The following is a 15259-nucleotide window of genomic DNA, read 5'->3' on the forward strand; positions in this document are numbered from 1 at the left end:
CTGCAAATCTCTCCCATTCCCTCCCTTCACATACCATGATGATAATGGTTATGGCTTTGTTTTGCTCTCCATCAACTGAAATGCTCAGAAACTCTTCCCCATGAGTCACAAGGCTCCTGTGATTGCTTCCCCAAGATCCTCTGAAGGAAAACTGCACCAAATCACCTCCTCCTGCACAGAATCATCCACTCCCTTCTGAGACACCTTTTATCAAGAACAATGACAGGAGTGGGATGTGAGATACCAGGTCTGCTCAACAGTCACCTCTTTTTCCTCTCCCCATAAAAAACATTGGGAGCAGCTGATTCAGCCATTTCAGCAGCTGATAAAAGCTGCTGCTCTGCTTCAAAGAGCCACAGATGTCCCTTTAACCCTTTCTTCCAACTCCTCCCTTGCAACTCAGAAACAAATGTGTCTGTACCACATACAGTTTCTTCCTTCAGTTTTCTCTCCCCTCTCCCACAGATACTATGACAGGGAAATAACTGTACAGACAGACAGATTTTATACAACACTTTATTTATACTGCTGAAGACTGGGAATCAGTTCTGGTGACAGTTTCTTTTCTGTTACTCAGGCCAAGGAAGTCAAAATGACATGTTATGACAAGGTCACCGTCCCACAGAGGGAAGCACACCAACTCTCTCAATACTGTCATTTGCAACTTTGTCCTATTAAAATGCAATTTAAGTTGCAATGGGTAAGACTCTTAGAAAAGAGTGCCCTCCAGCGGCTGGCATATTTGCAACGCCTGTTATTCTCCAATGGCAAAGAGCAGACCGAGCTGCACACAAGACTTCAGGCGAAAGGCAGCAGCACAGACATTCACAACAGACTAACACATAATTAGAGCAAAGCATGGAAGGCTCCATTTGGCACGAAGTGGAAAGTCAGAGTTGGATTTCAAGAACAGAACGTGCTTATATGACTGTAAAAAATCAGCATTTGCAGAGAGTCAAGACAAGGTACCACAACCTTTCGTGGGACAGAAAGGGAATCATTAAAAGACACGTTCGCAAAGGTATCTTTTGTAGTTCTGTCTTAACAGAAACCAACATTTTGACTTAAACTCCCTTTTAAAACACAACTGATGATGTTACACATTACACAGTGTCAACTAATGACCTTACTTTACTACACACCTATATATACATCAGTTCTCCTGAACCCCCATGAAAGTGCGTGCACAACTGCATAGCTAACAGTCAGAAGAAACCTGCAATGTAAGGCTAGAGGTACAGCCAAATTGACCCCCTTATTGTATTTGGAAACCCTCATTTCCAAATTAAAGCACTTTCAGGGTAAGTAGAAAACATACTTTATCCAACCCTGCAGTCTAAAAGGGATGAAAAAATGAGGTAAGCATACTGCATAGGCTATATATTTAAATCCAAATCCCCAAAATGTTTTGGCTTAATTATGAAATTATTTAGAACAGAAAGAAAAAATAGTTATAAAAACCTGAAAACAAATCTAGGTTGACACTAACAGCAAATTAGACAAATAATTTAGAAAGGGCATTTCCTACTGCCTTTTTTTCTTGTTTTAAGTTAGCCAGACAAGAACACAATTTGAAGAGAGCCTTGTGGTGCTTTTTGCATGGAGCTGTTCCCTCTAGAAAACCTGCTCAAATTCAGCTTGTCTCSTTCAGTTAGTCTGAGCCAAGACTGGACCCACACTGTCACAGCACTCCAGTGAGTATCGGCCCTTCAGGCCATGCTGCAGCTTTTCCGGCCCCAAGTCCTGGAGCAGTGACCAAGTTTAATGACACAGGGCCTTTAGAGTAGATACCAGTGCTTAAAAAGAGTGTCAGAGACCTCAATTATAATTTTAAACCATTTGAAAACTAAATTATAATTAACAGTAGTGCCTTTTCTGATTCTCATGTTTTTATTTAAAATGTGTCTTTGCAGGTTCACTTTTTTTTAATATTCCCTTGCATCAGTGTTTCGTTCCCAGAAATAATTCCTCTCAGGCAATGCAGTTTTCTGAAAAGATATTATCTTCCATCCTTCCCACATTTTCAATAAACCCTGTAGAAGACAGTCAATGATCAGACTAAGATAAAGTGCATATATTCCTTTCTGATACAGGCAACAAAACTGTGGACTGAAAAAATAAATCATACTGAAATTTGAAAATCACACCAAAAAAATCCACAGTAACCCTTTAGCACCCCACAATTAAGTTGCCCCACTGAGTACTGCCCAAAAATACTTTTCTTCAAGCTTTTGTTAGCTTAAAAAAAAAAAAAAAAAGAACTTATAACATTTTTTAAAATGGTTCCTTTTCAATTATGGTTCCTTTTCTCAAAATCTGAGAATAACAAATTTATGTAACTTTGAAAGGTACAGCTGGCATACTGCCTTGACAGCTTGGAAGTAGTTTGTATTTCACCCTTTGGATCCAGGTTTCAAGCTTGCAAAAGCTTTGGAGTTCTTAAGGGAATGTGAAATTTCATTGAGAAAAGAAATAAAATGATAGTCCCTTTCCGACTTCTTGGACTCAAAAATAACTACAATGGTAAAGTGAGGTTCAGGGCGAGTCAGAAAATAGGTGCTTTGGACTTTGTCATCGTAGAAGTGAACAACCTTCTCCAAACTGTTGAGGTCAGAGGTTCTATCAGTCATAATCATGATCACATTGGGCCAGTGCATAACAGGCCTGTCACTGGGAAGAGACACCACTGCAGGATATTGATCCACTCCTTTGGGGGCTTCCCTGTATGAATGGGGGTGATGATAACCATGTCCCTGAAAACTCTCTGATCCACGATTGTCAAAAATTAAGGAAACATTGACAGCATCATATTTGCGGATGAAGCTGGAAATTTTCCCAAAGTAATCAGGATTTGTTTTAGCAGTCAAAGTTTTCATTTCAGATGCTGTTGTCTGTCGACTAAGGGCCTCATGAAAGTAAAAGCTAAATTTGGCAAGGAGAATGTTTTTGAGCTTCATCAGCCAGAGAAAGAGGTGGGGAGGTTGCACAGCCTTCTGAGACTGCCCTCCAAACAGGTGCTTCTTGGTCTCCCGTTGTTTCTCAAAAATTTGGCCCCAAGTCTGTAGCTTTGTGTGAGCACTGTGCAAGTTGACCAGGGATGGAAGGAACTTCCACTCTGAGATCTGAGCCTGAGCCTTTAAGAGGTGTGCAAGCACATCTACCTCCAGCTGGAAACTGCTTTCAAGAGGACTGAGGATTGGATGATGAAATCTAGAAAACACAACATTAGTCAAGACATGAGAACCGCTGTACATAATGGTGAAATAATCAGATAGTATTTCCAGTAAACAGACAAAAGATCGAACATCAAAGGAGAGCAAAGTGTAAACAAAAAATAATAATGTTAATTTAGAGAACAGTTCATTTTACATAATTAAACATTTTCATGAACTAACAGCACATCATGTCTGACAAAAAAAAAACAACCTGTCAGACATTTATAACTCCCTTACTTTGATAGAGAAATATTTCATCAGTTCAAGAACAATCACTATTTATCTTAACATGAACTACTATAATGCCATTTCTTTTTAAATTCAGGTGATCTTTTTCCAATTTAAAATCTCTTCTGGCATCAATATAGGTCTTGATGATTCTGGAATAGCAGTAAGACATTAAGTTAAATCAAAGGAATTATGTTACAAATCTATTGCTCACATGGGGAACCTATGAGGAGGCCAAGCTGAGCTTGGTTTTGTGTGGGGTTTGTTTGTTTGTTTTTTAAGTAAATCACAATAAAATTGTCATGAAAAAATAAGTCCCTGGAATCATAACTGTTTCCTCTTCTCACTTTTCTTCCCTGATGTTTAGAAAAAATAATACAGATGCAGTCTATCTATCTTCCCATGATACTCAAATTACTTGCAAATTTATAACATCAACAATAACATACTTAATTGAAATAGTGAAAAACTGTAAGGTAAAATATGTAACTTTAGAAACAATGAGCCTTCAGCAAATACAGAAGAGGCCTTTTTAATAAATGTATTCCCTCATTGGCATTTAGGACTCTCAAAGATGTCTCTAAAAACGAACAATGAAAAGTTCAAAGACAAGACCTGATGAGGTTTCCATTTAACTAAAAACAGATTTATACTCTCACTTCAGAAAAATCTCTTGGGTCTTGTTATTGGTTTAAAGCAATAGTTTATGCAGAATTTTTCCAACTTTTAGTAGCCCATCTTCAGATAAAACTAAAGCAAGGTCATTATTCCTGTCAGCTCCCAGGACACAACAAATATAACCTATTTTGGAAATCATTGGTTCAAAACCAAAACACTCCATTTTATTGTGGACCATAAGAGAAAATGAAAATGTCAGGCTTTTCCTCCCCTCTCCCTTCACCACTTTTTTTTTTCACTTTCTCTCAAGTTCTTGTCAAAACATTAACTCTTTGGCTTGTGAAAAATGTCTGACAATTTTATCACTATCTATAAGCATCTCTTTTTTTTGAAGCCACAATTTGTATCTTGAAAGGATTATTAAGACACAAGTCCAAATTTATTTGAAGGAAATGAAATTACGAATATTATAAAGCAGCTGATGCACTGCATTGTGTAACCAGGCCTGGCTGGGTGACCAGGCACCTTCTGCACACAGTACGTATCAGCAACCCTGAGGTCAGCCTGGTATGGCAGAGACAGTGTTTACTGGCCACTTTGGCGGGCTGAGAACCCAGAGCATATTTACATTTCTTTGAACAAGCAAGAGTCAACTAAAAATAATTTCTAACAGTCAACATTAAATATCCCCAATAGTTTTGGTATTCACCAGACAAACAGTTTTGTTGCTGTGTATTTTAAGAGGGTACAAAAAGCATTATATAACACTATTTGTTGCAGATAGTCCCATCAAGTGAAACAGAGCACAGTGGTTTAAACACATTTGCAGGCTGCCCAAGGTTAGTCTTCAACCTCAAAAGCAATTAAAAAAATCTACACTAAGGCAGCACTGCCACAGTCTCCTGTGGCAGTGTAACATTCTGATGCACAGCCTCCCACTTCTACTTTGCTTCATGGCTTTCTCACTGCCCAGCAGGATTTGCTAAATGGTTTTAATCCAAAAATATACACCTCAGCAACAGCTGAGATGCTTGATACAGTTGCAGAGTAAATGGACAAGTTATGTACTAAGTATATCTGCTGTAATTTAGTTTTATACCATAGAAGCATTTGATTGAGCTCAGTATCATGCAAAAAAGACAAGTTTTTACAATATTTCATAAGCCAGAGTGTTAAAAATTTAAAAACACATTGGAAATTTGATTTCTCCCCCCCAAATCATTCTTGAAATCAGAGGGATGGTAGTTTTGTTTTACAGAATGTGAAGAAGACACATTTTCTTTCTATTCCTTCCACAGATCACACATTCATGCATATATTACACAAGAGTGACTAGACAAAAAACATTAAACACTTAAAAATTACATTAAAATAGGTGTTCTAGTTACTTATTCATTTTGTACTAAGCTTTTAAAGGATCCTGCTTCTGATGCTGCCTTAATTATTTCAGCTAAGATCCCACCCAAATCAACAGTTTAAAATTTCAGGAAAAGTTACTTCTCCAAATCTATTCTAGAGAAAAATGGAAAGGAAAATGTCTGGTATTGGCCATGTACAAGTCAGCAATAAGTGGTAAAATAAAATTGTAACAAAACACCTTTATACTGTTCAAGAATTAATATTTCAGATATAAACAAATATGTGTGTACAAATATGTCTTGTTAACAGTCGCTATTCCTTTACCAGCAAGCATTTCCTCTGCATTATCTGACCAGTTATTTTCACACAAAAAGGACGGATTGAAAAAACACACATCCTGTCCGGCCTCAGCACAGCTGGCTGAAATAATGGCACACATCCTCAAGTACAAGTGAGGAATGTAGTGACAGAGGGAAGAGGCTGGCTAAGGATGAGTTTATTTGATCTTTCACTGTAAAGCAGAAATGCCTTGCAGCCAGTACATATCAATATAACACACCCCAGAAACTGATCTGAGATACGAAGAAACTAAAAGGAAGGACTAAAGAATATATCATTATATCCACTTTTTTTCAGAAATATTCTGTATGTCAAAGGGGAGGAGCACACTGCAGCTACTGAATTAGTTCTTACAGCATCTTAGATTGTCTCCATCTTAAGGATTGCTTGCTGACCAAAGCAAGATCACCAGTATTTTTCCCAGGGAGACATTATGTATCTTTTAAAAGATGCTATAATGTGTATAGTTATATAATATATACTATATAAACATATTATGTAACATTTAATGCCTCAGAAGTACAAATGTATCACTGAAATTTATTTAAATAGCACAGTAAAACATTTTGCATGCATGTATAGTCTCCAATCACTTTAATAAAGTATGTGTTATGATTTTAGATTTTTAACAGTGCTGTTGATTTAGCACATGTTCAGAACAGATGGCAATGGTTAGTGTGCAACAGAAATCAACTTTTCTTGAAAACAAACAAACGGGCAAAAAACCCGCTAACAACAAAAAAACCCAAACCCCTATACTTCCTTCCCTTCACTCCTTAATGCTTATCACATGAAGGAAAATATAACTAAGTTTCAGGCTTTTATTGGACTAACAGCCCTGATATTTTAAGTGTTCACAAGCCAAGAATTGAAAAACATCACTAGTAACATCATATAGACTAGTTTTGATTTTCAATTACAAAATTATGTAGCAATTCGCCAAAGTTATCCCTAAAAAAATAAGGGAATCAGCTGCCATGCTTTGATTTAGAATATCAAAAAGCAGCACAGATTTATTTTGATTTTTCCTAGGAGAACACTTTAAAAATCATAACTGAAAAAAGTAAGATCTATGAATATTCTCCCCAGAAGTCTTCTTAGACATTATTTCCCTAACAAAGATTTTAAAAAAACTCAACCATGTCTGACAGTTAACTTCCTACAATGGCTACCTTTTCTGATTTAAAATGAAGAGGTAGAATTTGAGTGTGTTGACAAGCATTCAAAAATTCTCTTTTAAACTGCCATCACTTTCAATGCACATAATGTGAAATACCCATCCTATCCTCATTTAGAAACATTCTGGGATTTTTATAACAGGAACTACTGAATCTTAACTTCAAGAATCCATAYTGGAAGGGACCAAAGGCTCAGCGGTGCTCCTTCTACTGTCTTCAAGACCTCCCAAGAGATGTGGTAAAGGAGCACCATAAAGCCCTCCCAGAGAGGCAAGATAGTTGTGGTGTAGCTTTTGGAACTAAGCAGAAATATACTCTAGTCTAAAAAGTAACACTGTCACACAAGTATTTGCTTTATTTATGTCACTTTTACTGAAGTCCACATGGAATTAAGGCTTGTTTCCCCTTCCCTGCCAAAGAAAAAGCATAAGAAGCCTTGCATCTTATAAAAGAAAAATTCACTCTTCCTCTCTGCTGAAAATGAACATGCTGAGCATTAATTAAGGCATAGTGAGGAAGGCTCCTAGTACACCATGATCAGAACCACTTTTCCTCTTGTTATTTTTCTTCTTCTGAGGAAACTTCATGCATCTGATGCTACTGGCCAACACAGACTTTACACATGAATCTGTGAAGGGACTGTGCTGCTCAGCAGCCAAAGGACAGCAGTCTTTAGGCTTGCTTTGAACTTCAACATCCGGTATTACAGATCACATGTCTGAATATACACAGCCAGCAAAGAAGCACTGACCTTGAACTGTATTTCTTTAAGATGGATTCCAAAATGTTTACCAGTTCCTCAGAGTTAATGAACTTTTGGGTGCTGAGCGTGTACATTTTTTCATAGAAGTCAGCAATTTCCATCCGAGCCTGAACAAAAAAACAGAGCTGTTCAGACAGGTGAGAAAGCAGCTCTTCCAAGTGAGGAGCTGTTCCTCCTAGTGCATTGTGACCCGTCGCCACCACCTTCTTCAGCTCATTATGCAGAGATGTGTAGATGGTTCGGATGGAGTCCTTTCGGCTGAAGAATGACTGACCACCTGTTCAGATAAATATGGAGGTATTACCAAAATCCAGGGACAGCAAAGACACACAGCAATACTGGAAAATTCTATATAACCTTGTACTTGTGGTTATGTATCTAGCTGTTTGTAAGTGTTGTTCAATTACAGTATTTCTTTTAACAAAGAAACAAATCAGTGTTTTATTTTGCAAGTAACTGAATTACAGAGCATATGCTCAGAAACACTTCACGTAATTTCATGCAAGCTATGCTTGGCCCACCTCATGTCTCAGCAGCCAATGGCTGCTGCAAAACAGCAACTCCCTCACAACTGCCTCAGTTATGACATGACTTTCAAGAAACCCAGGGTCCAGTTAAATTTGCTACTATGATATGTGACCTGGAAATACTGTTATCTGTGGAAGTCAGAAGAATTAACTCATCATGACTTGACTGATCAAATTTTAATAGCCTCCACTCCTATTAATAACTCTACATCTTTTCTGGAGAATTCCCTTAACAATCCCTCTTCAACAATGAACCACTCAAATTCACTACGTAACCTTTAAATGGGAACCATGTGACACCTGTGTGTACAAATCAAATGTTTCTAGTCCCCATACAATCTCAATATAAACCAGAATTCAAAGGCAAAACAATCACACACTATCCCAATGAGAGGACGATGCAGGTTAATCCTTAATTAAAACTTAGAGGGCGGGAGGGAGGACAAGAACTCTTCTGTGCTTTCTACCTCCTCAACAATATGAGGAATTTAAAAAAGAAAAGAAGACAGGCATAAAGGGTCAAAGTAAAAGATATTTAATTTCAGCATTACCAAAATACTAGAAATGTATTAGCCTTATTTCATAGTTTCTATTTACAGAAGGCCTAATGTGCCGTTCCAGCACTCAACAGCTGCAGCAGAGCAGAGCACAGGGATTGAGTCTGAATCGTTTAAAGATTCMATATTTAGATTCCACTTTGAAACTGCTTATAAATTTTGTAATGGTGGATAGCTCTTCCAACATTTCTTTTACACACAATTTTCAAAGGTGACCACTGAAATTTGAGATAGAAAGGTAGAGATTGGCAATCATAGCGAAACAGCTCCCACTGTAAGGCATGAATAGCCCTCTGGACATAGGCAGGAGGAAGAATGATCTATTGCAGCTGTTCATGAAGTAAATAAACAAACAAAACTTTGTCCCCTCTGTTGTCACTTTTATCCTTTCTGCAAGCACCACTTCACTCTTCAAAGTCAGCCTTATAGATAGAGTTTTGTCTCTAAAGACCTTCTAATAAAATAGTTCCAAGCCACCACTTAAGTAACAAAGCAGAATTTTCTTGTTTAATGTTACATATCAGACTCATATCCTTTGATCCATTTTCCATGCCCATCTGCAGTTCAGAAAGAAACTAAGCAGCTTTGCCCAGAGGGCAACATGAAAGCTCATCCTGCGCCAGTTTGGGATTTTTCTATTCATGTACTGACAAAACAAGCAGCAGCTGAGATCGTGGCCAAAGCTTCCTAAGATCCTGCAATATCTGCATGGGTAACAACTTCTAGGATGCAATCTCCAGCCCCGAATACATACTCATACACACCTTTAATTTAAGGTGAAAAAATCTTAACACTTTGGTCACCCCAGTAAGCTCATCTTTGCCTCTATCTCAGCCAGAGCATCTCAATACAGAAATAACTCTGACTAAATCTTAGGAAGGGCGGGTAGGTACCCTGCCGGCAATGAAGAGATGCATCGACTGGCACAACAGCCACGGTGCCACCCGCACGGCACCTGTCCTCTCGTTCACTCTTTAAGGGCAGCACAAACGGCACAGCCGATTTCTCAGCGGGCCCACGGACACTTACTAACCCAGCACTTGTCTTTCAGACGCACATGCACGCACYCGCCGAGGCGGGGCCCCCAGGCACCTCGGGTGCGCAGCACTGTGCAAACACCGGCTGCCAGGTGACCTCCCAGCCGCCCGCTCCGCACCCGCGGAGCCCTACGCGGAGCAGGCYCCCAGCCGGAGGCCGGCGCGGCGCGGGGCGGGAGAGGCGGTCCCTCCCTCCCCGGAGCGGTACCTAGCTTCTGTCCCAGGAAGGTCATGCTGTGGTAGGCCTTCTCGGCCGCCGCCAGGTGCGCCAGCCCGGCCAGCAGCGTCAGCCAGCTGGACCCCGCGCTCTTGTTGGCTTCCCGCTCCTTCTCCACATTGTCCTTGGCCTTGTCGTAGGAGAAGATGCCCAGGTGGGAGAAGAAGGTCTCCAGCACGGCCTGCTCCACCGGCACCGGCGCTCCCAGCGGGATCGACTCCCCCATCCCGCCCGGCGCCTCCGCAGCGGACGCGACTTCCGGGTCCGGCGCCCGCCCGCCCGCGCGGGGGACACGTGACAGGCGGGGCGGGGCGCGACAGGTTCGGGGTCACGTGACGGGGCAGGGCCTGCGCTGCGGGCGGGCGGGGCAGCGGAAGGGCCCGGCCCCGTCCGGCCGCGCTGTGCGTCCTGGGGCGCGGCCTGCGCGYCGCCCGTGTGTGCTGCTGACCGTTTGCCTCTGACCTGCCGAGCTGTGTTTCTTTCTGTAAACTTCAAAGCTGAAACCTGGTTTTGTAATATACTGTTCATTCAGTTAAAAAAGCTATAAAACCCAAGCCCTTTCAGAGGCCTTTATTCCCACCTCTTTTGACTGCCACAGGACCCTCCAACTACTTTGGGTTTATAGTCTCTCCCTCCGTGGCGACTGGGAGATTGTGGATTGCCCACATTAATTCCATTATCTTCAGTTCACGTTTCAGACTGAAGAGGTGCCTGAACTGATTCTCGGTGGAGACAATGAAGAGCGCAAAGATGAGCCACGGGGCCAGGCCACAGAAGGAAAGCTCGCTGTGGCAGCTGCAACTGGTTCCAGTTCACAGAACTACCCACTTAGCAGCTCTCCAGCTACCCCAGAATGAACACATTCCCAGTTTCCTCTCTGCACATATTTCCCTACAGTCTTAACAGCACCTGCAGCTGTTCTTAAGCTGACATCTGGACAAAACACAGCGTGAGCTCTCAAACGCTGGTATAACCCATGTACTAATTAAAGCAGCTGACTGCCTCTTGTTCGGGAACCACCATCACTGAAAATAGGCACCAGATGAAAGCACCAGCTTTAGGTGTGAAATAAACATTAACTACAGTGTCTGCAAGCTTCTTATTGACGATAAACAAAGTAACCAAAGGATTAGCATTTGGAAATAAAATTGTCATTATTTTCATTCATTGGTCTCATAAAAGCATAAATCTGCTAAGGCTTTCATCACTTTTCTTTCCTAGGCACAGACACTTCTTATACGCATACTTGAGCTTATTCAGGGCAGTGTAACACTCCTGAAAACGTTCAGGTTACAACTCAAGTTTTTGCTTTAAATGCTTAAAATTTGAAACAGCTTATCTCAAGTTATGAAGCAGCTAATAAGTCTGAGTTCTGAATGCAACAGAAGCTGCCTTCTTCCTGCATTCAAGTATATTCACTTAAGTGTGCCGAAGGAACAGAATGGATGTAGGATTTTACAGCTGTTCAACAACAAACTTCTCTGACCTGGGAAGTTTGTTCCTAAATTTTGATATACTGATGGTTTATTTTAGTGATTTAAGTCAGCACCTGAAACACTTACCTGTCTGAGGCAATCACAACTGTAAACAGTAGGYTGCCAATGGTTTATAGAAAATAAAAAGGTAAGAAGGGGAACACCTAGATAATCAGGACACTGTCCAAAAAACAACCGGGAGTCTAAGGTTTCAATAAGACCTTTATTGCAACACAGAGTTGACAACATCTTTTTGTATTTAATAGAAAGTATTTGGTCTCTTGGTAGTGAAACGTGGTTTGTGCTGGCGACGCAGAACTCTGTGTGGCAGTGGGAACTTGATTTTAGAATCCTGCAAGAAAAATGTTTTTCTGTTAGTTGAGGTATTACATGAACAACAGAAAATACTTTGCAATAAATACCCAAGATATATTAAATTACTAACTTATGCTTAGAAAAGTAATGCATCCACAAATTAGACTTCAAAGGACTTAATAAATATCTCAATTTTCCATTCTTTTTTTCAAAGTAATATCAGTTAGATGCATGTTTTCTGCATTGTAACGTATTTGCTTTATTGTGCCTTTGTTCCAAATACTTCTAGCAGTAGAAGCCTTGATCATAATATACCATAAACATAAGCACCCAAGTTTTCCTGCATATTTCTGGCTGCAAAGAAAATCTGTACCACTCGAGAGAACATCTCTTCCAGTCCAGTGTTAGACCAGGACCCATTAGCCACTGCAGTGCTGGCTCACTTACATGGAACTGCTTGACTGCTGGTCTACGGCACTTGCTTGCAGCAATTTCCTCAACCTTCATGATCTGAATAGAGTGAGCACGGGCACGATGACGGGCTCCCATATCACGGTCTGCAGCAAGAGAACTCATTAAAGATAAACTTTACGACATTTTCAGTTCAAGAATCTTACGGCCTTGTTTTCAAGCAATGTTAATAGTGCCATCAACAACTTCTAAAATTTCTCATCCACTCTAATTAAAGTCACAGTTTCTATGATGTAAAGTGATGGCACAAATATCACAAAACCAAAAACCAGCACCAAAATTCTTCCGGTAAGTTATACCTAAGCTCCACCACAGATAGTGCCACCTTCCACTTCTCCTGTATCAAGAAAATATACATGAACACAAGTAATATACCTAGGACTATTTAATCTCTTACAAGTGAAAAAAATCCTATGATTCAGAATCAACACTGAAATATGATTACTCAAAGACATACGAACTTCAAAATAATTTCCCTTCCAAAAGGAAGGTGCAAGTAAAGGCAGGACCTGAGGATATCTTTCTTGAAAACTGTTCTTGAAATTGACCAGCAACAGAATCATGAATGGATGTTCATCCCACATAATTAGGCTTTCAGAATAGAAGGAAGCCCTCTGTGCTTCGTCTACCTATAAATTCCTCCATTCAGCAGTGCAAATCACTGGCTTCAAATCACATCCATAGCTTGTTCCACCATGTATGCCTGTTGAGATACTACAGTGCTTCCCAAGAAGATCTAATACACCTATTAAAAACTTACCTGTCACAACTATTCTAGAACATAAAAGTATCAGTCCTTATATCATGAAAAATAAGGTCCCCAGCTCTCTTACACAATCCTKTGGTGTGTTAACTAACAGGGATCATGGTACGTTCATGTAGAACCTTAAATTTCACTTTCAACAGCACTTCAGCTTTTGAAAGGCGACAAGATACATTTAATATCTGCACACATGACAAGAATATCATTATGAAGAACAATATTCTTTGGGTTTTTATGTGCAATCTGTAGTGCTTACACCACTTAGGGGTCAAATATCAATAGCATCAGCTATATAAATGGTCTATACCTCAGTACGTCACAAAACAGACTGAAATCAGCACAACCATTAATTCTCCATGAAATGAGACAATGAGATCTTGGAGTAACAACAGGGGTTTTTCTCCCCATGATTTTTTTTCACTTGCTCTCTAGAGGATCTAGAAGATGCTAATATGTTCCACATTATCTCTGAAATATTCTCTTCACAAGACTTGGGAACATATATTCAATTACCTTAAAACAGCACAGTGCAGAAAATACATATAGCACCTAAAAAGTCATTAAATTCTCAGTCTGTATAGAAAAACTCGTTACTAGAATTACAGAAAGTCACACCAAAATGAAGTGGGAATATTTTCCAGTGAGAGAAACTGTATAAAGAGAGATAACAAGTAAGATACCACATATATCATACAAAAGCATCTGTGGGATAWCTGGCAACTCCCTCCTTCAGCCTTATGCCCAGTTTGAGATTTAATCCTCTGTTTACATACTATCCTACCATTTCATACACGAAACAGTTACATATACTTACAGCACTGAGTGACAGCACCTGCTGTGGTCAAATCTCTGTACTCCCTATACATGTTGTGGGTTCCACTACGGGAATCATAGCGCAGCCAAATGCCAAAATTTTTTACCCGCAGAGGAGACTTCTCATACACCTGGAATTAAACAAGAACAGCGAAGTAGCTAGAGACAATGTACTACTACCATTTTACAATTTTAAGTTTAAGTATTTCAGAACCCTAACAAAACCACTGTTAGAAGTCTTACTGTCAGGAAACAACGCTGATTTTTTCCCCTTACCAACATAGCTGAATTTATGTCTAGGTAATTCAGAGTGGAGAGCTTTAGTAATTCAGAGAAAGATAAAGTATTTCAGCTCTGAAGAGTGTTCTTGAAGCGTGTCAAAGTAGGAGTGTCAACACACAAACATCCACTTTCCGAGGGTTGTGAATGTCCAGATGCCTCTTAAAATGTATACTGCACAAAGAACCAAGTCTAAAAACTAGAAAGCATCACTGACTAGTGAAATGGCTCATAATTTTGAAGTGTTAGTAAGCTTCTATTTAGTTTACTAAATATATACCATTACTTTCAAAAACCAAACTTGCCTCTTTTTCTCATAGCAACTGAAAGATTAATGGATTTGAACATCATGCCCAACAACCGTGATTCCTATAAACACCTTCCATATACACCTGCTGGAATTCCATAAGAACATCCCACGTTTTTAGTCTTTTAATCCTTCACCTGGCCACAGTACACAATTTCTCCAGAAGACTTCTTCATCTTCTTCAGCTGAGAAACGAAGTACCAGAAGCGGGACTTGGCGACGACGTGGTTCGGAGCGAAGATCCGCATACGGTACAGAGGAGGGGTCGTGCATTTCGGCGTGGGCAGGCACCGCCCGACCACCTTGTACTCTCGCAGCTGAAGGGACACGAAACACARGCGGCCGGCAGAATGAGTGAGCCGCGGAGCCAGGGCCGCGCCCGTCCCGCCCCGAGCCGAACCCGCGGCAGGATCCGCGKCTCTAGAATAGCGCGGCCAGAGAAATTCAACGCAGAAGCAGAGAGAGACCCTTGCTCCGGGCTGGTGGATCTCCCCGCGGTACCGCCCGCCGATCTGGGCCTGCACCTGGCGGGAGCTGTACCGCCGCCATGTTGGCCGCTCGCCGCCTCATGGGCCCGGCGGCGCCGTTTGGGCACGCATGGGCCGCTCTCGAGCGCTGCAATCCACGGCCTCGCCCTCCCGACGGCCCACCTCGGCCCCGGTCCGAACCCCAGTGCGGGCCCCGGCCTCGCCCGCCGCGCCCCGGCCCGTACTCACGGTGCCCGACGCCTTCATGGCGCTCCTCAGCCGCGGCCCGCAGAAAAGGAAAGGGACGGCCGCGTGCGCCGCCGCCTCACGT

The 15259-nt window shown here is 41.1% G+C and overlaps 2 protein-coding genes and 1 non-coding gene across 4 annotated transcripts; all 3 read right to left on the bottom strand.

The window, feature by feature from the left end:
- Positions 1-500: 500 nt before the first annotated feature.
- KICS2 (KICSTOR subunit 2) lies at positions 501-10329 on the bottom strand. Of its 2 annotated transcripts, XM_057377032.1 has the most exons (4): positions 10030-10329; positions 7904-7977; positions 7689-7825; positions 501-3210 (listed from the first exon to the last, which is right to left on the bottom strand). In XM_057377032.1, exons 1-4 carry the CDS (start codon positions 10262-10264, stop codon positions 2394-2396), a joined length of 1263 nt encoding a protein of 420 aa, XP_057233015.1. In that variant the 5' UTR covers positions 10265-10329; the 3' UTR covers positions 501-2393. The 2 variants fall into 2 exon arrangements, with proteins under 2 accessions (XP_057233015.1, XP_057233009.1); XM_057377026.1 differs by having other exon boundaries at positions 7689-7977.
- A 1393-nt stretch (positions 10330-11722) lies between these two features.
- On the bottom strand, positions 11723-15259 carry RPL18A (ribosomal protein L18a). The gene is made up of 5 exons (XM_057377078.1): positions 15178-15259; positions 14599-14778; positions 13877-14006; positions 12276-12385; positions 11723-11865 (listed from the first exon to the last, which is right to left on the bottom strand). Exons 1-5 carry the CDS (start codon positions 15193-15195, stop codon positions 11773-11775), a joined length of 531 nt encoding a protein of 176 aa, XP_057233061.1. The 5' UTR covers positions 15196-15259; the 3' UTR covers positions 11723-11772.
- LOC130580593 (small nucleolar RNA SNORA68) lies at positions 13174-13305 on the bottom strand. Its single transcript, XR_008966119.1, has one exon. It is a non-coding gene; the product is annotated as a small nucleolar RNA SNORA68 (small nucleolar RNA).

Source organism: Malurus melanocephalus, unplaced genomic scaffold (assembly GCF_030028575.1).
Source record: "Malurus melanocephalus ecotype Western Australia unplaced genomic scaffold, MMel_1.1 scaffold_10, whole genome shotgun sequence".
Taxonomy (NCBI): domain Eukaryota; kingdom Metazoa; phylum Chordata; class Aves; order Passeriformes; family Maluridae; genus Malurus; species Malurus melanocephalus.

Coding starts and splice junctions, on each gene's coding strand:
- RPL18A (XM_057377078.1), bottom strand. Junction 14,007..14,598: donor AAATTGTGTACTGTGGCCAG/GTGAAGGATTAA, acceptor GTTTAATTCCAG/GTGTATGAGAAGTCTCCTCT. Junction 12,386..13,876: donor AGGTGCTGTCACTCAGTGCT/GTAAGTATATGT, acceptor CTCTTGCTGCAG/ACCGTGATATGGGAGCCCGT.
- KICS2 (XM_057377026.1), bottom strand. CDS start 10,264: ATGGGGGAGTCGATCCCGCTGGGAGCGCCGGTGCCGGTGGAGCAGGCC. Junction 7,978..10,029: donor CTTCCTGGGACAGAAGCTAG/GTACCGCTCCGG, acceptor TTATCTGAACAG/GTGGTCAGTCATTCTTCAGC. Junction 3,211..7,688: donor TTAAAGAAATACAGTTCAAG/GTCAGTGCTTCT, acceptor TGTGTTTTCTAG/ATTTCATCATCCAATCCTCA.